General features: G+C 43.3%; 1 protein-coding gene across 1 annotated transcript in view; it reads left to right on the top strand.

The window, feature by feature from the left end:
* PTPRE (protein tyrosine phosphatase receptor type E) overlaps nucleotides 1-23934 on the top strand; it is a 314657-nt gene that overhangs the window by 229433 nt on the left and 61290 nt on the right. Inside the window, exons 7-11 of the mRNA XM_073595734.1 lie at nucleotides 6008-6084; nucleotides 6186-6222; nucleotides 11489-11586; nucleotides 16591-16710; nucleotides 19843-20003. Coding sequence (XP_073451835.1) covers nucleotides 6008-6084; nucleotides 6186-6222; nucleotides 11489-11586; nucleotides 16591-16710; nucleotides 19843-20003 — 493 coding nt within the window. The remainder of the gene's footprint in view (nucleotides 1-6007; nucleotides 6085-6185; nucleotides 6223-11488; nucleotides 11587-16590; nucleotides 16711-19842; nucleotides 20004-23934) is intronic.

Raw genomic sequence — 23934 nt, 5'->3', positions numbered from 1 at the left:
GATCTTCTTTAAGTGGACATGAACTCAGATATTGACTTTGGGTCCGCTACTGCAAGCTGCTGACCCCCCCCCCATCCCCCCCCCCCCCCCCCCCGCCGTTACAAAAACCAGCAGACGAGCATGTGAATGACCACGTTAAGCATTACCTATTGAAAAGCAGCCCCACCCATACCATAACCTAAATGCAATATTATAGAACTGCGAGGAAAGTAGATTTCTGTGATATACTTAACTACAGTAAAACCTTGCATTGCAAGCATAATTTGTTCCGGAAACATGCTTGTAATCCAAAGCACTCTCATATCAAAGCGAATTTCCCCATAAGAAATAATGGAAGCTCAGATGATTCCTTCCACAACCATTTATTCATAGGTCTTTCTTCAGTTTATAGTCCATATAAAAAGATTGTGTAACCATAAAATGTCCATCCACAAATGGAAGCCTCCACAAGGGGATTAGAAGCAAAATCCAGCAGGAGCTCCAGAGTATAAAAGAGAAGAGAGGCGCCTCTAAGTGTAGCAATATGATTACATTTAATGAAGGTACAACATTTAACAACTCACATGGTTGATGATTAAAAGAGGCACATCTAAGTATGCAGGCATCCGGGGTAAAGCTGTCCACATATACCGTCCTCCGCACCGCCGGCTCTCACCGCTGTTAGTCTGCAATCGTGACCGGGAAGACTACCCTGCAGTAGAGCGATCTGAAAGCGAGGCTTGAAGGGATGACGTTGATGGCAGTGAGGAGGATGGTCTATGTGGACAGCTTTACCCCGGATGCCTGCATACTTAGATGTGCCTGTTTTAATCATCAAAAATGTGAGTTGTTAAATGTTGTACCTTCATTCAATGTAACCATATTGCTACACTTAGAGGCGCCTCTCTTCTCTTTTATACTCAGTTGTGACATGACGCTACTTTGTATATCAAGACATCACTTGTATATCAAGTCAAAATGTATAAAGAAAATTTGCTTGTCTTGCAAAACGCTCTCAAACCAAGTTACTCTCAATCCAAGGTCTTAAAATGTCCTCTCCTCCCTTCTAACACCTATTCTGACTAACCTGTGTGAGGAAGATTTATGTACTATCCTCTTTTCAGGGCCCACCGGTCTGGTCACATGATCTCCCCTGTGTCAGCCAGCAGTGGCAGCAAGGAGAGGAGAGAGGACTTTGACAAAGCCTGGGAGCAATAATGTCACCCATCGTCCGGCCATACACAGTTGAATCTCGGCTGAGATTTGAACCGAGTATGGGCAGGTTGAATGTACCAAGTCGATCGCTCAATCAGCCTGGGTACAACCAGCATGCCCGGTTTTACCTGCGATTATTGCTAGCGCTTGCTATAGCCGCTAGCAACAATCATTGTCTTCTCCCAGCTGGGACAGCTTCCCCCGCCCTCCCCTGCCACCCTGCCAGGAGAAGACAATGGCCTGGCAGGAGGGATTCCCACATCATCACTGTCTGTGTTGATGGGGAATCTAAACGAATTTCGAAAAATTTGCTCGGTGTATGGCTGGCCTTAGGCTTACAAACTCCTCTCCAGTGCAGCAGCTGCTAGCTGACACAGGGGGATGTATTATTATTACTCTTCTTATAGTTGTTACAATACAGGATTTATATAGCACCAACAGTTTGTGGAACACTTTACAATACAAAGGCAGACAGTACGATTACAATGCAGTTCAATATACAGTAATACCTTGGATTGGGAGTAACGCTGTTTATGAGCGTTTCGCAATACAAGCTTTTATTTTCTTTAAATCCTGACTCGGTTTGCGAGCATTGTCTCACAAGACAAGCAGGATTCAAGCCAATGGGTTTTGTAAAGGAACCGCATTTGGCCAGAGGTGCGGGGGGTGCCGGTGACACTCGGAGCCGCTCGAATGCACTCGGAAACACTCCATTCCAGAGTGTCTCCGAGCCTCTCCGACTGTCTCAGAGTGGGCTGAAACCCGAACACATGATTCAAAACCCGGACTGTCCGGGTGGATCCCAGACAGGTGGCAACCCTAGAGGGGGTGGGGGAAGCGGATCACGTGACCAGACCAGAGCAGCCTGAAAATAGTTCTCTTTCTTACACAGGTTAGTCAGAGTAGGTGATAGGAGGGGTGAGGGAGCATTTTTAATTTGTTTAAACTCAGAATTCTACTATGATTGTCCGGCCCCTACATATGTGCATTGCTTTCTTTTAAGGCAGCCAATTGATGCTGAATGGGCTGCCAATGCACATGTACATTTTTTTTTTTTTAATACAACGCATCACTACACCGAGACGCTTACAATGTGTGTTGAAGTGCTTCTTTAAGGTGCATTGATGTGCCATTCAGAATGATAGCAAAAATGTACTTTATGGGGGAAACCCAAGACAACCCAACTTCAACATGGTTCCACCCAAGACAACCCAGCGTCAACATAGTTCCACCCAAGACAACCCAACTTCAACATAGTTCCACCCAAGACAACCCAACTTCAACATAGTTCCACCCAAGACAACCCAACTTCAACATGGTTCCACCCAAGACAACCCAACTTTAACATAGTTCCACCCAAGACAACCCAACTTCAACATAGTTCCACCCAAGACAACCCAACTTCAACATAGTTCCACCCAAGACAACCCAACTTCAACATAGTTCCACCCAAGACAACCCAACTTCAACATAGTTCCACCCAAGACAACCCAACTTTAACATAGTTCCACCCAAGACAACCCAGCTTCAACATAGTTCCACCTAAGACAATGTACCTCCCTAAAGCAATAACAAATACAGGAAAACGCAGACACTTAGGTGTATAGCCAGTCTCCACACCTTCGAGGTGTGTTTGGGTAAAGCACAGTATTGGAATGCTGATCATATGCCAGTTGTAGAGCATTTGCCCCACATCCTGTTCAACTAGCAGTGGTTACCATGACAGGGCATGATCCTAGGTCAGATTAACTAAAGTGTAAAATGAGTTGGTTTCACACCTTCGCTGTGCAGTAACACATGCATTTTTGTACACATTACTACACCACAAAAGTGTGAAGCTGAACCTGGGTGAAAATCCTTTCATTTACATGTATTCTTCAATAGCCACAAAGGATATACAGTAATTCCACATTGTATGCACCAAATGCCTCTACAAACTCAGATGTTACCTTGTAAATATAGCAGTAACAACATCACTGTGCTGCACTGTGCAGAGAGCAGAACTGTGAGAGGGGCCAAGTTGGCCCCACCCACGACAGGCTGTGTGCAGAAAATGACAGGAGGGGGCGGAGACAAGACCAGTCACCCTGCACAAAGAGAGAGAGCAGCAGTGATCAGTCTTTGGGCCCTTTCACATGGACTGTCCAATCAGGTCCACCTGTCAGTTTTTCAGATGAAGCTCATTGGTCCCTGCAGTCTCCTCTATGGAATGGTGGATGTCAGCGGACACACATGCGCTGACACCCGCCGCCATCCGATCCGATCCTGCCCGCAAAAACACAAGGGATGGTGGTCATATTTTTCATCCGGCTGGTGGATCGGATATAAATGGACAGGCAGTCTGCCTGCTCAGCGGGTATCAGCGGAGCGATCCCCCCGCTGAATAAGCGGAATCCATAACACGGAGGCGCCCGTGTGAGAGGACTCTTTTTATTACAGGAAGCCCCTGCACAGAGGTAAAGATTCACACTGAATTACTGCACAAATCTGGAAGAAATACACAAATCACATCAAGATTCAAGAAAGAATACTCTTGTATTTAGACAGTATTTGTTTCATACTAAGTTCAGCTTTATTTTTTAATTGCTTTAAAGCTGAGTTCCAGGAATTTGGCAACTTTGCAAAAAGTGCAGGCACACCGTGAGTTAAAGCGGTTGTAGCCCCTTATTTTTATAATAATATTTTTATAGGGTCTATAACTTATTTGTAGGTAAAACGAATATCTCCTAAACCTGTACAGTTTACAAGATGTTCACTTTGCGTGCACCTGCTGATGTCATCGGAGCATGCGCTGTGAATGCGCGGCTGAAGGGCTGGCAGAAGCTGCCGGACCTTGCCGAAAAGAAGACTTAGGTTTATTGCACTCCTGATTATACACTCTGGCTATGAGAAGAAAAAAGCATGCAGAGCAGCTATGCGTGCCCTTCCCCTCTGCTGCCCATTCACAGAAGCCTTTGTAGCCTCGGTAGATTGTTTTAACAAAGGCCTGGATTCTTTCCTAAATGAACATAATATAACTGGATACTAATATTTAAAGGTAACGTTGATCTAAGGAATGTCCGATTGCCTCTTGGGGATCAGGAAGGAATCCCCCCCCCCCCCCCCCAATGGAGCAAATTTGGTCATGCTTTATTGGAGTTTTTTGCCTTCCTCTGGATCAACTGTGGGTATTGGATAGTGTATATGGAGGTTTTCTATTTGAGTGTGTTGGTTTTCTTACTTGGTTAAACTGGAAGGACTTGTGTCTTTTTTTTCAACCAGATTAACTATTTAATTATGTAACTATGTATTTTGTGAATGAATTCACATAATACAAAGGCTTCTGTGAATGGGCAGAAGGAGGGGAGGAGAGGGCATAGCTGTTCTAGCGACTCTGCTCTTGAAGAAACTGGGACCCGCAGTGAGCAGGGGCAGAGCTCCTGAAGTTATCTTCCTGGAGCACAATAAACCTGTCAGATGTGAATTATAGAGATAAGTCTACAGAGTGGCAGGCACCATGTTAGACTTAACTCATGGTATGCCTGCCGTTTTTACAAAGTAGCTAAATTCCTGGAATTCTTCTGTAAGTAGGTTCTTTGTCATGGGGTGACATGCGTTGCCTCTACAGCTTGTCTATGGATCAGAAAATGGACACATGGCCAGCACGCCTCAGTGCCCTGCGCCATTTAACCACTTCAGCCACGGAAGGTTTTACCCCCTTCATAACCAGGCCATTTTTTGCGATACGGCACTGTGTTGCTTTAACTGACAAACGTGTGGTTGTGCAACGCTGTACCCAAATGAAATTGATGTCCTTTCTTTCCCTACAAATAGAGCTTTCTTTTGGTGGTATTTGATCACCTCTGCGGTTTTTATTTTTTTGCGCTACAAACAAAAAAGACCAACAATATTTTGAAAAAAACACAACATTTTTTTACTTTCTGCTATAAAACATACCCAATAAAAAAATGGGAAAAATCTAATTTCTTCAACAATTTAGGCCAATATGTATTCTGCTATATATTTTTGGTAAAAAAAAATCCCAATTAGCGCATATTGGTTTGCGCCCGAGTTATAGGGTCTACAAATGATGGGATATTTTTAACCAATTTTAATTTAATTTTTTTACTGGTATTGGTGGCGATCAGCGTTTTTTTTTTTTTTTTTTTTTTTTAGTGGGACTGCGACATTGCAGCGAACAAATCGGACACCTAACCGACACTTTCTTTTGGGGACCAGTGACGCTAATACAGTGATCAGTGCTAAATAATATGCACTGTTACTGTACTAATGACACTGGCAGGGAAGGGGTTAACAACCGGGGGGGTGATTAAAGGGTTAAGTGTGTCCCTAGGGGGTGCTTTCTAACTGTGTGGGGATTTCTCTGACTGGGAGAACACAGAGATTCGTGTTCGTGCTTACAGGAACACAAGATCTCTATGTTCTCCAATGTCAGAACGGCGATCTGCCTTGTTTACATAGGCAGATCTCCTTTCTGCCTCTCTTGGGAACGATCGCGGGTGGGGCTAGCGGACATTGCGTCTGCCGGACCCGCTGATGGGCTCCCCCCTTCCAATCAGCGCACGCGCCTCCGCACGGGTACGTTGTTTTGCGCAGCCGGGCTGCCTTGCCTCAGTAAATGTGCGGAAGGCGATCCGGAAGTGGTCAAATCAATAACTAACCCATAAAGACGTCTAGACCCGTGATAAACCCTATGGGTGTGAATAGGACTATAATGTCTCCCATTGTATCTTCTGAATGTTGGAAAGTATCCAAGAAATCTCCGAGTCCCCTGGAAACTCTTTACCGACCTTTCTCTTTTCTTTGTTCTCAGATGACCACACCAGAGCCATGCTGACGCCGATTGAAGGGTGCCCATGTTCAGACTACATTAACGCTTCATACATTGATGTAAGAGCCGAGTCCTCCATCTGTTCCCGGCATGTTCTCCTCTCACTTCCCCGCACAGCTGATGCATATTACATCTCCTCTTCTCTGTTTTGTTGTTTCAGGGCTATAAAGAGAAAAATAAATTCATAGCCGCTCAAGGTAAGTAGGTGCTGCGAACTTGTGAGAATGTGTTCTCTGTGCAATCCCAGGAGGGGGTGATCAGTGAAAACATTGTCCAAGTAATAGAAGAGTTCATTTTATACGCACAGGCAATTTATTACATTAGGGGTCCAATTTAAAATGAAGTGATATGACCTTACCACGGCCAAAAAACCCCCCCAAAAAATGTAGTGCAGCACAGCAAAATGCTTCACGAATGTGCTTTGAGCTCCGCTAACTGGAGTAGAGCTCTATTAAAATGTCATTGGTCTAATCTAGTCATGTGGCCATATTAGGTCAATGATGTCATAATTATGCCCACCCCTTTGTTTACACACAGCTGCAGCATGCTGGCAGGGAAAAAGGGGAAAAAATAGTTTGCTGTAACTGCTCATAAAGTATTAGCTGGAGCTTGGCTTCAGTTTGTTGGTGTATTTAAATCTGCTAATACATCTAGCACCACCCCCCTCCTCCCCAGAATGACAATGCCGCTGTCCAAAGGTGCCCCCTGTGCTCCTTCATCCAGAGTGGGGGCACTTTAATACAGGGGGAGTGTTACTGGACAGATCACCAGGTGAAAACGGAGGGGAAAAAAAAGCTTTAAAAAAAAAAAAAAGATAAATAATGCAGACACTACTACTGATTACATTTTTGGTTTTAAATGTAATATTGCTTTAATGTCACTTTAACCACTTGGGGACTGCCCACCCACAATGTACTGCGGATGAGCGACCCGCACAGAAAAAGCAACGTACCAGTACATTGCTGGCATTGCTGCCTGTTTCTTGGTTTAGAGCGCCTGCCCCCCCCCCACGCCTGCACCTGCTGGGATTGTACACAGTGGGAGACTGTCCACAAGTCCCAGCCAATGATTCATTGCTGACCTGCTGATCGGCTGTGTACATTCACAGCCCAGAGCCCTGTGTTGACGATCAACACAGAGCTCTGTACAGAGGGAGGGATCTCTCTGTTTGCAGGGATGAGAAACTAAGAGATCTATTAGTAAAAAGCAGCACATATTACACACATTACCCCTTATTAGGCACACATTTACCCCTTTATCCCCCTAGAAGTTAACCCCTTCTCAGCCAGTGTCATTAGTACAGTGACAGTATATAGTATTATCACTGATGACTGTAATAATGTCACTGGTGATGTCAGTTTCCCCCAAGCATCAGTTAGTTTCAGATTTCCCACCGCACTATTGCAGTCCCACTGTAAGTCGCTGAACAGTAGTAGCATATTAAAAAATAAATAAATAAAAATTGTAGATAGATCTATCTATCTATCTATCTATCTATCTATCTATCTATCTATCTATCTATCTATCTATCTATCTATCTATCTATCTATCTATCTATCTATCTATATATACCATAGTTTGCAGACCCTATAACTTTCAAGCAAACCAATTTATATACACTTATTGTGATTTTTTTTTTTTTTTATCAAAGACATAGCAGAATACATTTTGGCTTAAATTTATGATGAAGAAAGTAATTTTTTTAAACATTTTTATTGGATATGTTTTATGGCAGAAAGTAAAAAATATTGTTAGTTTTTTTTTCTTCACTTCAATGTCTTTTTTTCGTTTATATCGCAAAAAATAAAAAAATGCAGAGGTGATCAAATACCACCAAAAGAAAGCTCTATTGGTGTGAAAAAAATGATATAAATTTTGTTTGGGTACAGCGTTCCATTTAAAATAGCGCAGTGCTAGATGGCAAAAAATGGCCTGGTCATGTAGGAGGTAGAACCCCCTGGAGGTCAAGTGGTTAAGTGGAAACATTGATAAACAAAACTGTATATTGGGGTAGATTTAAAAAAAACAAAAAACTGACTACTAAATATTTAGATGTCTCACTATATCTTAATAGATGAGCCCCAACACCCCTTGTCTCCTGTAGCAGTTCATTTCCTCCGGACCTCGGAAACAGGCCGAGAAGATAATGATCCAGAGATAGCAGCACTGATGAGGATTGACTTGGTGCTGTAAAGCCATTCATATTATTGGAAACATTCATGTGATGTGTGATTGTACCGAAACAGGAAGAGACGGCCAATATATTGTTTTTTCTTCCCACCCTTTAGACTTCCTAAGAAGTGAAATGTGTGACATTCCAGCCTCATTCACAAGTTGCTGTTCATTAGGAGTCACGTTGGATTTGTAGAAAGTAGAAGGCTTTATTTTTAGTTTTAGGTGGAGCTCCGGAAAGAAGTCTAAAAATTCAGCCGTTCAGCCCAGTATGACTTCGGTACACCAATCATTTATCATAGGAATATGGAGAGCAGGGACACCCAACTAGCACTCTTTTTGTAGCTGGTATTTTGTAACCCTTAAAATGTAACTCAAGTTTTATTATATATATAGCGATATAACAAAAACTATCATTTATCTAATATAATATATAATATAATACGTTTTTAATATATATAATGTATATCATAATATATCATAATATATCTAACATAATATATAATTAATTTTTAATATATATAATGTATATCATAATATATCTAATATAATATATAATATTAATTATTAATATGTAATGTATATCATAATATATCATAAAATGTATCATATATATGCTATATAACATATATCCTATAACTATCATAGCAATTTTCTTTTTTTCAAGTAGAGCTGTAGACAAACGCGAAATGACATTCAGAGGATGCAACTTGTCACCAGCATTAACACAGCAGTTTTTATTTTTCTGATTCCCGCCTGTTATATGGTTTTAGCACCTCTTGATTCTGCCAGTAGATCTGTTCTTTTTCCACTGCAAGTAATAAAGTGACAATGCTGTTCGCTCTGAAGTGAAATTACAGGAGCAGTGTTGTCACTCTGTGGATAGCGGAGACAGGCCCAGTCTGGGACAAAAAAATAGTCCCCGGTATTTTAGACTAAGCAGCCAATTTTTCCGTTCGCGGGGGCAGTTGGGGATGGGATATTCACGGAGTTGGTCCTACGCACTGTAATGTAAAAAGGCGCTGTTCTATAAAGGCTACTGCACTGGAAAAGAGGCACTGTAATTACAGTGCCTTGAAAAAGTATTCATACTCCTTGAAATTTTCCACATTTTGTCATGTTACAACTAAAAACGTAAATGTATTTTATTGGGAATTTATATGATAGACCAACACAAAGTGGCACATAATTGTGAAGTGGAAGGAAAATGATAAATGGTTTTCAAATATTTTTACAAATAAATATATGAAAAGTGTGGAGTGCATTTATATTCAGCCCCTTTTACTCTGATACCCCTAACTAAAATCTAGTGGAACCAATTGCCTTCAGAAGTTGCCTAATTTGTAAATAGAGTCCACCTGTGTGTAATTTAATCTCAGTATAAACGCAGCTCTCCTGTGAAGCCCTCAGAGGTTTGTTAGAGAACCTTAGTGAACAAAAAGCATCGTAAAGACCAATGAACACACCAGACAGGTCAGGGATAAAGTTGTGGAGAAGTTTAAAGCAAGAAGGTTGATTTTTTAAAAATATCTCAAGCTTTGAACATCTCACGGAGCACTGTTCAATCCATCATCCAAAAATGGAAAGAGTATGGCACAACTGCAAACCTACCAAGACATGGCCGTCCACCTAAACTGACAAGCCGGGCAAGGAGAGCATTAATCAGAGAAGCAGCCAAGTGGCCCATGGTAACTCTGGAGGAGCTGCAGAGATCCACAGCTCAGGTGGGAGAATCTGTCCACAGGACAACTATTAGTTGTGTACTCCACAAATCCGGCCTTTATGGAAGAGTGGTGAGAAGAAAGTCATTGTTGAAAGAAAGCCATAAGAAGTCCTGTTTGCAGTTTGCGAGAAGCCATGTGGGGGACACGACAAATGTGGAAGAAGGTGCTCTGGTCAAATGAGATGGAAATTGAACTTTTTGGCCTAAAAGCAAAATGCTATGTTTGGCAGAAAACTAACACTGCACATCACCCTGAACACACCATCCCCACCGTGAAACATGGTGGTGGCAGCATCATGTTGTGGGGATGCTTTTCTTCAGCAGGGACAGGGAAACTGGTCAGAGTTGATGGGAAGATGGATGGAGCCAAATACAGGGCAATCTTAGAAGAAAACCTGTTAGATTTTGCAAAAGACTTGAGACTGGGGTGGAGGTTCACCTTTCAGCAGGAGAATGATCCTAAACATACAGCCAGAGCTATAATGGAATGGTTTAGATCAAAGCATAGTCGTGTTAGAATGGCCTAGTCAAAGTCCAGACTTAAATACAATTGAGAAGATGTGGCAAGACTTAAAAATTGCTGTTCACAGACGCTCTCCATCCAATCTGACAGAGCTTGAGCTATTTTGCAAAGAAGAATGGGCAAACATTTTACTCTCTAGATGTGCAAAGCTGGTAGAGACATCCCCAAAAAGACTTGCAGCTGTAATTGTAGTGAAAGGTGGTGCTACAAAGTATTGACTCGAGGGGGCTGAATACAAATGTACCCCACACTTTTCACATATTTATTTGTAAAAGATAAAAGATTTTGAAAACCATTTATCATTTTTCTTCCACTTCACAATTATGTGCCACTTTGTGTTGGTCTATCACATAAAATCCCAATAAAATACATTTACGTTTTTGGTTGTAACATGACAAAACGTGGAAAATTTCAAGGGTTATGAATACTTTTTCAAGGCACTGTATTACAGTGCAGCCCCCTTTATATCACAGTGCCCCCTTTGCAATCATGCCCTCCCCCCCTCTGGGGCATGGGGGCCCATGTCCTACACCATGCAAATATATACTGTCCAAAATAGGCAGGGTACAGCCGTCCCGCTAATCAAAGTTATGGCCATGTTAATCAAAAACGCACATCAATTATACTTATTGTTACTAGATGTTCATCAAAGAATTTATCTGCACTATTTAGAACAGCACCCGTTGTTCACACTTTATGGACACTTGTTTATTCAATAGCTATGTTTAGGGTGGCAACATTTTTTTTATTGTTTTACATGTATGATAACCTTCATTGGAAAAACCTGAATTAGTTTGGAGGGTTGTCCACATATATTTGGTAATATAGTTGATATGGACATGGTTCTGATTTCATCCACATTCTGGATCCAATGCTGTTGAGCTCAGTGCATGAAATTGAATGTATTTATTACCTATTTATTTCCAACTAGAGAAACTAAAGTAACACTCCAGCTTTGTTAGAAAAAAAATAAATGATATTTATTTATATAAGAAACAATACTTTATGGATCTGATATAGAGAACCAATGGTATTCATCCCGCAGGTCCCAAGCAAGATACAGTCAACGACTTTTGGAGGATGGTCTGGGAACAGAAGTCAGCGACCATAGTCATGCTCACCAACCTGAAAGAAAGGAAAGAGGTGACCTTCCTTTTATTGGTGTATATTTCGTCTCTCTGTACTGACGTATATAAAGCCTGTGTTAAAGTTCAGGAGGTGGGGCGCAGCAATGAGGAAATGATGGGAGAATGTGCCAGGAGCCTGCCTTATCTCTTGTGTTCTACAGTTCACTTCAAGGTTCTCCAGAATGCAGAGAAAAGGCTGGCGATGATGTCATAAGGCTCGCATCTCATGATTTATGGTGATGGGCCGTTTCTGAATTTTAATACATGAACTACAAAGCATTTACTGCATTGTACAGATAACACTAATGGCTGTAGAAGTAGATTGTTATCACTGTGTTTGTCAAGGTTAAAGAAGAAATAGTCATTTTTATGCAGACAGTGAGGACAAGAATGCAGAGACATTATCAAAGCCAACCAACTGGCAGATATGAAGACACAGCTTAAAGTGGATGTAAAACCTCACATGTACCCAGTGAAGTGAACAGCCTCAGATGATACACAGAGATGAAACTAATCTTCCTATATAAGTTTTACATGTGTATCTGCTGTCTTGAGCTTTATATACTGTTTAGAAAGTGCACGTCCCGGTAGAATTTTCTCTTCCTGGTTCCCCTGTAGGAGGGGATAATTGCTAGACACTGTGAGAGACTGCGAGAAAGCTGATTGGAGGAAAGGCACACACCCCCCTCCCCACGCATGCAGAGCTTGCCTGTGTATAGTTTAGCTTTGTGCTTGTCAAAAGTTATCAGGCTGATAACAGAGGAACAGAGCAGGACAAAGCTATGAGACACAGGGCTTTGAAGATAGATAAGAAAACACTGCAGATAGATGTACCCAGCTCAAATTTCATGAACTGGGTTTACATCCACTTTAATGTAATGTGTACGCCTTTAAAATGAGTTAAATGTGATTTTAAACACAGGTAGCATAAGTATCTGAATCTGTTTTAATATTGGCCTCCTGACCTCTCCTGCACAGCAGTATTGAAACTGGAAAGGGAGGGGCAGCACTAAAAGCCAATCAGGCTCTGCTACATGCACACAAAAAAGGAAACCAATTTTGGCATTGGCTGTACTGCCATTCACAATAGGCTGGGGATGCCCAAATGTAAGATTTTGCACTCCAGTTTTAGTAAATCCACCCTATTGACTTTTATTTCAATTTCACTGCAGCTAAGGAATACAGCGGTGTCACCACTCTGCTGACGATTAGACAATAAAGGTGCAGAAAGACACTAAAAAGTCATCGACTTGTTCTGCTTTCTCCTCCTGTCAGCAGGTTCACTGTAGGCACATGTGCATGTAGCAGATGCTAAAAACATAAGGAACAGAGGGCGCTCCAGCCTAGCCCATTACCTTTGCAACAATTTATTGTTAAAGAATATATATGTAGCCCCCTGTTCCTAAAAATGGGGCTATAGTGTAAATTTAGTTTTTGGCTGAACTTCTAAACTTGACGGAGCTGAGCATTTCTCACTGTTGCCAGTAGGTGTCACTGGTACCACAGGACAGTGTGAGAATTACAACTAGGTTGAGCTGTAATGAATATTCTTTTTCCAAAAACAGCCCAGTGGGAGGGTCTTGGCTGCTGTGCATTCTGGGAAGGGGTATTTATTGGACAGGTGCCATGTGCTCTTATTCATTTGTTACCTCGGGGCGAGGGCCCCCGAGGGTGTGTTGCTTTAAGTTCTGCAAGTAGGCCCAGAAGCCTGTCTGGGGCCTACTAATCCTGGGGTGGTCCTTAGGCAGTCTTGGAAGAAGCCGAGCCAAACTGAGGAGATCCAGGGGAGGACCGTTGCTGGAGAGAGCCAGGATGAAGGCTGGTCCCTCAGGAGGGCCTGGTGACTCGTTTGGAGGACGCACCTATATCTAAACTACCCTTACAGTACCGCCGGGTTGGCTTAAAGGTTCTGGTACTGTGAAGCTGTTCTACAATCTAATCAAGGTAATTAGCTCCTGGCTGCTAAGTCTGTGAGAGGGACTTATCCAGGAGGTCTACTGGCTGCTAAGTCTGTGAGAGAGGCTTGTTCAGACATTTTACCGGTTGCTAGGTCTGTGTGAGAGACCTATCCAGGTATCCAAGATCTTCCAAAAGAAAGCTGTTTTAGCTTTGGATTCAAGGAGTCTGCAAGTGATCTGCTAAAAAGTGTATCTGAAACCTCCCCTAACCCTCTCTCCTACTACCTTTCTCAAGTTCTCATGAAAGCATTGAAAAATAATTAAAGTGACTGGCGCCAAAATTCTGTTCTAACTTCCCATTATAGCCATGGACTCAACCCTGGGGTGAATGTAAGCTCACTCCCTGCCTCTAGATTTAACTCTTTGCTCCCAGTAGACCCAGGGGGGTGCCACATTTTATTGTTATATATACTCACAAACCATGACATTGATCATGCATGCATGATACAGTCCAAGGGGTGCTCCGCCCAACGTGGTCTGCTGCATAAGTCCCAGATGTGAGATGAAAGTAAAAAAACTGACACGTTTCGAGGGGAATCCCCTCTTCCTCCGAGCTGTATTTGGAATACATACAACTAGTTCTTATATAGTGGTCTGGCAGAGTCCCATATGACCCCAAAAACCAGACTCTTCCCATCCATGGGCAGGCATATGGTGTGAATCAGATTACAAAGCAGTATAGGGTAACCACAAAAATAATGATACAATTCTAAACACATAGGCCTCAAGTTTTACTGAATAAAGGAGATGATTTGATTTAAATCTAACAAGCATCGTGCACAAAGATAACATAATAAAGATGTGTATATGTGCGTGAGAGGAACAGCCTCTCATCTAGTGGGATTATTATTGTGGAACCATCTGTGTGTAAGTCTGTTTTAATTCATGCATACCCAGATGGAGCAAGCTTGAACGTTGGGGGGGCCATCAGTGACACCGTGCACCGTTCCATGGGGATAAATGCTGACAGATGTTACAAGATGGTGCCTGACATGGCCGTAGAGGTGCTGGAATGCATTCCGGTGGCCATATAGGTGGGGCCATATCAGGCACCATCTTGTAACATCTGTCAGCATTTATCCCCATGGAATGGTCCACAGTGATGGCCCCCCCAACCTTCAAGCTTGCTCCATCTGGGTATTCATAAATTAAAACAGATTTACACACAGATGGTTCCACAATAATAATCCCACTAGATGAGAGGCTGTTCCTCTCACGCACATATACACATCTTTATTATGTAATCTTTGTGCACGATGTTGGTTAGATTTAAAGGGGTTGTAAAGGTAAAAAAATTTTCACCTTAATGCATTCTATGCATTAAGGTGAAAAAACTTCCGACAATACCGCCGCCCCCAGCCCCCCCGTTTTACTTACCTGACCCCTCGAAAGTCAGCCGCTCGCTCCCGACATCCATTTCGCCGCTCAGCCTGGCCGCTGATTGGCTACAGTGGATGGATTGAAAGCAGCGCAGCCATTGGCTCGCGCTGCTGTCAATCACATCCAATGACGTGGCGCGCCAGGGGGCGGGGCCGAGTGATACAGTGAGCGGCTATAGCCGCCGGTCTTCTGACGAGAACTGTCCTTCTATCAGATAGTGTCCGCCCCGTACTGCGGAGGCGCAGCGCCTCCGCAGTATGGAGGAGAAGGAGATGCCGAAAGTCTCCGAAGTTGATCAGCTGACCATCAGCTGACCATCAGCTGTACACGGCGCTTGGGCATTTATTAGTGATGGCTGTGTAAGAGGGCCCCTCGCGGGCTCGCTTCGCTCGCCACGCTTCGGGCACGGCCTCGCTTATTCTTACTCTATGTCCACTTGGATAGTAGGGAATGAACCTGGACACAGGGCAAGAATAAAAGTGCAGGCGCTGTGTACAGCTGACGATCAGCTGTTGAACTTCGGAGACTTTCGGCTCTCGTTGGTCCTCTGTACTGCGCCTGCGCAGTACAGGGCAGGCACTATCGGATGGGGGACAGTTTTCGACAAGACACCGGCTGTATCACGGGAGCGTGCCCGCAAGAACTAACCACCGTGCGAGGGAGCTTGCATTAAGGTGATTAGTTCTTGTGGGGAGGAGCTGAAACAGCCGCCGAGGGACCCCAGAAGACCAGGTTCGGGGCCACTCTGTGCAAAACGAGCTGCACAGTGAAGCTAAGTATAACATGTTTGTTATTTATTTTTATTTTTTTTAAATTACCTTTACAACCCCTTTAAATCTAATCATCTACTTTATACAGCAAAACTTGAGGCGTATGTGTTTAAAATTGTATCATTATTTTTTATGGTTACCGTATACTGCTTTGTAATCTGATTCACACCATATGCCTGCCCAAGGATGGGAGGAGTCTGGCTCTGGGGTTGCATGGGACTCTGCCAGACCACTATATAAGAACCAGGTGTATGTATTCCAAATACAGCTCTGAGGAAGAGGGGATTCCCCTCGAAACGCTTCAGATTTTTTTGACTTTTATCTCACATTGTGGACTTAAACAGCAGACCAAGTTGGGTGGAGCATCCCTTGGACTGTATCATGCTTGATCTATGGTATTGTTTGTGATTGTGTGTATATATATATATATATATATATATATATATATATATATATATACTTTACCAATAAATTGTTGCAAAGGTAATGCTCTAGGCTGGAGCGCCCTCTGTTCCTTATGTTTTTAGAGTCTGCTACATGCACATGTGCCTACAGTGAACCTGCTGACAGGAGGAGAAAGCAGAACAAGTTGATGACTTTTCAGTGTCTTTCTGCTCCTTTATACTCTTCAGCAGAGGCGACACCGCTGTATTCCTTAGCTGCACTGAAATAGAAATAAAACTCAATGGGGGTGATTTACTAAAATTGGAGAGTGCAAAATCTGCTGCAGCTCTGCATAGAAACCAATCGGCTTCCAGTTTTCTTTGTCAAAGGTGATTAGCTACCATGGACAGCTGCACCAGATTTTGCACTCCAGTTTTAATAAATCAATCCCAATGCGCATTTCTAAAATTTTGAAACATTTTCTTACACCTAGAATAATTTTGCTTATATCTTTCATCTTTCTTCCAGGACAAATGTTACCCATACTGGCCTGACCAGGGCTGTTGGATTTACGGTAACATCAGAGTCTCTGTGGAGGATGTTATTGTCCTGGTGGACTACACGATACGAAAGTTCTGCATACAGCCTGTAAGTCATGACACTTTTTTCTTACCAAAATTCATTTTGGATCCCTGATTGACCTCATTAGCCATTATGTTATATAGCAGGTGGAACAAATTCTGAGCAAACTCATGAGCAAAGGACCTATTGGTATTGAGGGGTGTAGGTGGGGTCCCAAAGGACACCTCCAGGCACACCTCCAGGCACTTAGAGCTTGTCGTCTATTTCACCCCCCCCCCCTTTTTTTTTTTTTTTTTTTTTTTTTACCCCATTCCCTGTCTTTGGACTCTTTCCCCACTTTCCCCCCTTTATCCCACTGCTCTCCCTTAGTACTGAGCCTTTAATCCTCTGGCCCTTTTCTCACAACGTGCAGTAGTGGTAAACATACAGTCATGGCCGAAATTGTTGGCACCCCAGAAATTTTTCCAGAAAATCAAATATTTCTCACAGAAAAGTATTGCAGTAATACATGTTTTGCTATACACATGTTTATTCCCTTTGTGTGTATTGGAACAAAACAAAAAAAAAGGGACGGAAAAAAAAGCAAATTGGACATAATGTCACACAAAACGCCAAAAATGGGCTGGTCAAAATTCTTGGCACCCTTAACTTAATATTTGGTTGCACACCCTTTGGAAAAAATAACTGAAATCAGTCGCTTCCTATAACCATCAACAAGCTTCTTACACCTCTCACCCGGAATTTTGGACCACTCTTCCCTTGCAAACTGCTCCAGGTCTCTCTTATTGGAAGGGCGCCTTTTCCCAACAGCAATTTTAAGATCTCCCCACAGGTGTTCAATGGGATTTAGATCTGGACTCATTACTGGCCACTTTAGGACTCTCCAGCGCTTTGTTGCCATCCTATTCTGGGTGCTTTTTGACGTATGTTTGGGGTCATTGTCCTGCTGGAAGACCCAAGATCTCGGACGCAAACCCAGCTTTCTGACACTGGGCTCTACAGTGCGACCCAAAATCCTTAGGTAATCCTCAGATTTCATGATGCCTTGCACACATTCAAGGCACCCAGTGCCAGAGGCAGCAAAACAACCCCAAAACATCATTGAACCTCCACCATATTTCACTGTAGGTACTGAGTTCTTTTCTTTGTAGGCCTCATTCTGTTTTCGGTAAACAGTAAAATGATGTGCTTTACCAAAAAGCTCTATCTTGGTCTCATCTGTCCACAAGACGTATTCCCAGAAGGATTTTGGCTTGCTTTTTTATGTATCTGTGTCAGCAGTGGGGTCCTCCTGGGTCTCCTGCCATAGCGTTTCATTTCATTTAAGTGTCGACGGATAGTTCCCGCTGACACTGATGCTCCCTGAGCCTGCAGGACAGCTTGAATTTCTTTGGAACTTGTTTGGGGCTGCTTATCCACCATCCGGACTATCCCGCGTTGCAACCTTTTCATCAATTTTTCTCTTCTGTCCACGCCCAGAGAGATTAGCTACAGTGCCATGGGTTGCAAACTTCTTGATAATGTTGTGCACTGTGGACAAAGGCAAATCTAGATCTCTGGAGATGGACTTGTAACCTTGAGATTGTTGATATTTTTCCACAATTTTGGTTCTCAAGTCCTCAGACAGTTCTCTTCTCCTCTTTCTGTTGTCCATGCTTAGTGTGGCACACACAGACACACAATGCAAAGTCTAAGTGAACTTCTCTCCTTTTTATCTGCTTTCAGGTGTGATTTTATATTGCCCACACCTGTTACTTGCCCCAGGTGAGTTTAAAGGAGCATCACATGCTTGAAACAATCTTATTTATCCACAATTTTGAAAGGGTGCCAAGAATTTTGACCAGCCCATTTTTGAAATTTTGTGTGACATTATGTCCAATTTGCTTTTTTTCCTCCCTTTTTTTTGTTTTGTTCCAATACACACAAAGGGAATAAACATGTGTATAGCAAATCATGTCTTACTGCAATACTTTTCTGTCAGAAATACTTGATTTTCTAGAAAAATTTCTGGGTTGCCAACAATTTCGGCCATGACTGTAGAAACCCAATAATTATTAGCAAATGGCAGATTTTCTACTTCAAGAAATTATCTTCCTACAAAATTCCAAAAACTTGTTAAAGGAAAATGCTGTTACTAGGGAAGATGTGTAAAAGTGGTACATTATACATATAAATCTCAGGAATAAAGTTATAGAAAGTTTGAACAACCATTACTGCAAACGTGATCTGTGGTACCAAGAGGCAGGACTGGGGCATGTAGTCGAAGAACTGGAATACTCAGTAGAAGAGCCAAGGTACTTAATAGAAGACCTGGGGCACTTTGTAGTAGAAGACCTGGGGCACTCTGTTGTAGAAGACCTGGGGCACTCTGTTGTAGAAGACCTGGGGCACTTTGTAGTAGAAGACCTGGGGCACTCTGTAGTAGAAGACCTGGGGCACTTTGTAGTAGAAGACCTGGGGCACTCTGTAGTAGAAGACCTGGGGCACTCTGTAGTAGAAGACCTGGGGCACTCTGTAGTAGAAGACCTGGGGCACTCTGTAGTAGAAGACCTGGGGCACTCTGTAGTAGAAGACCTGGGGCACCCTGTAGTAGAAGACCTGGGACACTTAGTAGAAGACCTGGGACACTTAGTAGAAGACCTGTGATACTTAAACTAGGACTCTTAAAAGACCTGGGAAATCCTAGGACATTTAGTAGAAATCCTTGGAATACTTAGTAGAAGATCTGGGGCTCTCAGTAGAAGAAGTGAAGCACTCAGTAGAAGACCTATGACACTTAATAGAAGAACTAGGGCACTTAGTAGAAGAACTAGGGTACTCAGTAGAAATCCTAGGACACTTAGTAGAAATCCTTGGAACACTTAGAAGATCTGGGGCTCTCAGTAGATGAACTGGAGCATGTGCCCTGGATGCCAGGACCTAGCAACACCCCTGTTATCCATAGCATATCTCATCAGCTCAAGATTTTATGAATGTAAAGTAAGTTTTTATAATTCAGTTTACAAAAAAAAAGGCAATCCTGTACAGTTGATTGATCCCCGCTAAATGATTATTTTTTACCTAGGTTTAGAGGTACTTCATACTCCAGTTCCTGTGGATAAAAACACATTTTGTTTAGATTTTGTTCCAAATTCCCTTGTGTGCAGTTCAAGCATTACTTTATTTAATCTAATCTTTGCCACTCACTTTACAATACAGGTCCACGATGGCTGCAAGGCCCCCAGACTGGTGACACAGTTGCATTTTACCAGTTGGCCTGACTTTGGAGTGCCTTTCACACCCATCGGCATGCTGAAATTCCTTAAAAAAGTAAAATCTCTCAATCCTGCCCACGCTGGACCCATCGTTGTTCACTGCAGGTGAGGAATACCAGATGTATATTTGTGATGGATAACCATGATAGATCCACCCATAGAAAGGTTCAGGTAAATGAAAAGGCACAGCTCCTCCTAGTGGACGCACTGCCCTACAACATCTAACCTTTCCCCACTCTATCACAAACAGTAGATGTTTTGTCAGGCATTCTGCTTTAACTAAGCAGGCTTCAATCAGAAAGAAAAACTCAGCCCCTAGGATGAAGTAGGGGCGTCCTATATTGTGCTCAGTGTCGTATGAGTTGTCAGACAGGACAGTTTAATGAAGAATGTCGGCACAGGCACAATATTATTAAAGTGTTACTAAACCCACAACAGTAAAATCAGTCTGTATATGCAGCAAAGCATGCTTGTTATACTCACTGTGGAACAGAAGGGGTTAATCCTCTGCATTGTGTAAAAAGCCTGTTTGATCCTGTCTTCTCTGATCCTCCCCTTCTTCCACAGTCCTCAAACCATCTCCTGATAGAATGGAGCCTTGGGGCAAGCTTCACATGCTCAGTTTGACGTGTACTGCTAGAGAGTTTTTTTTTTTCCTTGGGAGAGTGCATGTGATTAACGCGGGGCCAATCAGCACTGTCCAGACAGAGGGTCAGGGGTCCTGCAGCCTCATAGGACAATCAATTGAGAATGAAAACTCCTCCTACAATCTTTAACCAGTGCTCTGCTGGATACTGTTAGAAGTCACAAGACTGCTATAACTGCTGATGAGAAAAGGTATTTAGCAGTTTATATTTACTAAAACTATTGCATTTCCATGTTCTGTGTACTGTGGGAGACCAGATATAGTGAATGCAGGGTCCTGGGTTTAGTAACACTTTAAAGAAGATCTGTTATATTTTTTTACAGTTCTGTCTCCTATGTACATAAAGTACTTTTTACCAAGTAACTCTAGTTTTGAGGCGAGACCTGCCCCCATCCCCTCCTGCAGTGACCGATTCGACAACAGCTTTGAAGGAGACAGATGATTAGATCTTGTCTTGGCTGTGAACACTTCCCCAGGACAAGCAATGGCAAGAAGAATGCAGAGGGAAGGGGGGCGTGTCACCCTTTGTATCCCTCTTGCCATTGCTTATCTTGGGAAAGTGCTTACAGCCGAGACAAGACAATGCATAACCTTCGGCACACCCGAGAGGTGAACCACATTCCCTTACCTGTATGCAATTCTAAATGTAGTCAGTAGAGACCCATGGTGGCACTCAAAGGAGAAGCAAGAGGGTATGGGGAGGTGGAGCAAGGTAATTATAGGGATGAATAGTAGGAAAGAGGAAAAAGAACCCCAAACAAGAGATGTAACAAATGAACTATAGGTGACTGAGGCGAGATAGATTCAAGGTAGGAAGCATAAGCAAGGTTTCCTAGATGTTGAGGAATTTTGGTTGAGTGTCATTGAGGATACTAAAACGTTTCTCATTGACAAGAAGCACATTCATACATGTTTTAATTTCTTGCAAGGCCACCGTAGGTTCCTTCCAACTTCTGACAATAGTCTGTTTAGCTGCTATAAAAATACAGGTGGGATCCTTTTGCTGGGGGATTAGTGAGGCCTGGGGTACGGAGGTGTAGAAGAGCTATTCTAGGGTCTTCTACAATATCAAAAACCAAAAGGATATCAATTTTGGACAAGGTTCATTATTTGTGGACCACATCACCTAAGTAGCCACCTTCCCAGAAGAAGCTGACACTATAGCACGAGACCGCTTTCTCAATCTGAGCTGGTTCCCCGCACCCACCTTATAGGTTGCTTCAACAATAGTCGTCACTAATCATTTTTCATAGGTCTGATTGTAAGCTGTTATGTTTTATAGTGAGCTTGTGAGTTCCCAGCTAATTGTAAAGTAGAGATGACTTCCCGCTATGTACAGTGTGTGTGTGTGTGGGTGGGGGGGGGTACAGCAACAGCGTTTTCATGCAGGTTAATTAAGGACTCTCTGAATTATGCATGTGTCAGCTGAGATTTGCTCAGTCAGATACATGCTGTCTAACGAATTTCTGTTAATGTGTAAAATGGAGTCTCGGCTCCTTTCTTCCCATTTTGCTTAAAGGACAACGCCAAGCATTGGCACATAAGCAGCTGTAATATATATAGAGGAAATGTTTCCAGTGTAACACATGTGTGATCAGGCCAACACTGCTACATAGAGAAAGGAGAAGGACACTTCAGAATCTTCGTCAATCACACTCGGAGCCCTTTGTCGCCCTCTGCCTCTTTTAATCACAAGGACATTTCACACGCACAGAAACTATTGAAGAAAAACACATGTGAAATTCTGTGCAAGCACTCATCGCTAAAGCTAACCACATACGTTACAGTATGACTGTACAGTTGCATTTAGATCTTACCAACAACAATGTAATATAGGAACTAAAAAATGAGTAGTGTGTCCTAGGCTTTAGCTTGTAGAGCCAGCGCCCGAGCCTAAAAGTCTTTTGCTGAGTATACTGAGCTCCTAGTCCTGTAGGACCACCTGAGTGCCTTCCTGTTCCCACCTATCAGCTTACAGGGCAGGTACTATTGCTGAAAGCCTGAATTTAACTTTCAGTTGGAGCGTATCAACTATCAATTATTACTTCTAAATAAATGCATCAATGGTATTTCATGAATGTTCCCAAAGGTTAACTTCAGCTTCTTCTAAGACAGTGGTTCTCAACCTGGGGGTCCAATGATGAATTGTCAGGGGTCACCGAATCCTGGGCTGTTCCTGAAGCCTGTACTGCTCTCCCAGGCTCTTTGCGGCTGCCCAGCAGGGCTGTTCCTGGAGCTCGTGGTCGCCCAGCAGGGCAGTTCCTGGAGCTCGTGGTCGCCCAGCAGGGCAGTTCCTGGAGCTCGTGGTCGCCCAGCAGGGCAGTTCCTGGAGCCTGTGGCCGCCCAGCAGGGCTGTTCCTGGAGATCATGGTCGCCCAGCAGGGCAGTTCCTTTAGCCTGTGGCCGCCCAGCAGGGCTGTTCCTGGAGCTCGTGGTCGCCCAGCAGGGCAGTTCCTGGAGCCTGTGGCCGCCCAGCAGGGCTGTTCCTGGAGCTCGTGGTCACCCTGCAGGGCAGTTCCTGGAGCTTGTGGTCGCCCATTCAGCCTCTTCGCAGCCGCCCATTCAGTTCACAGTATGGCTGTGGGGCAAAGACTAGAGGTCAGCTGACTGGTGAGGAATGTGAAGTAGGAGGGGCTGGAGGAGACCCTATCTCCTGATTTCGGCATTTCTCCTGTGGTGCTACGAGACACCACAAAGTCAGCGACACAGTGAGACACATTGAGTAACACTACTTGTGATTATAGTTGCCATTAAAAGTCCCCACTACAGTTCTCAGATCAGCAGAAGACCTTGATCAAGAGTACCTAAGTTGGCTGATCAGAACTTCCCCCAGCACTGCCACTCATCCCATTCCCCCCACCAAGGAGTAAGAGAAGGAAAAAAATAGAGAATACATGGATAGGAGAGGAAAAAAGGGGAGGAACAGAGAAAAAGGGAGAGAAAGAATAAGAGAGAACAAGAAAGACGTCTAGAGAGAGGGATGAGGGAAAAAAATAAAAATTAGGATAGAGAGATAAAAGCGAAAGAAAGGAGAACAAAGAGAAAGAGTGGTACATCCTAAAATGCACCATAAGGGGTTTTAATACTGTACGAGTGGAAGGGACTCAGGGAGCACTAAATGTCTGTGGGTTAGGGACGTAAAGGACTTGTCTTGCCTTGGGTGCTGACACAACTTGGGAAACTTTATCAAGGGGTCACGGCACTAGTAAGGTTGAGAACCACTGTCCTAAGATGATAAACTTGCCCCAGGATTGGCTAGCAGGTACCTCCCAGGGTTTGATTTTCAATGACCCCAGAAGAACCACAAGCCCAGGGCCCTAATTATGCAAATTTTGACCACAGCGTTGACGGCTGTGCTCTAAAACAGCCCCTCCTATAATCATATTGGCT

The sequence above is a fragment of the Aquarana catesbeiana genome, linkage group LG08 (assembly GCF_042186555.1).
Source record: "Aquarana catesbeiana isolate 2022-GZ linkage group LG08, ASM4218655v1, whole genome shotgun sequence".
Classification (NCBI taxonomy): domain Eukaryota; kingdom Metazoa; phylum Chordata; class Amphibia; order Anura; family Ranidae; genus Aquarana; species Aquarana catesbeiana.
This window is presented reverse-complemented; position numbering and strand designations above follow the sequence as displayed.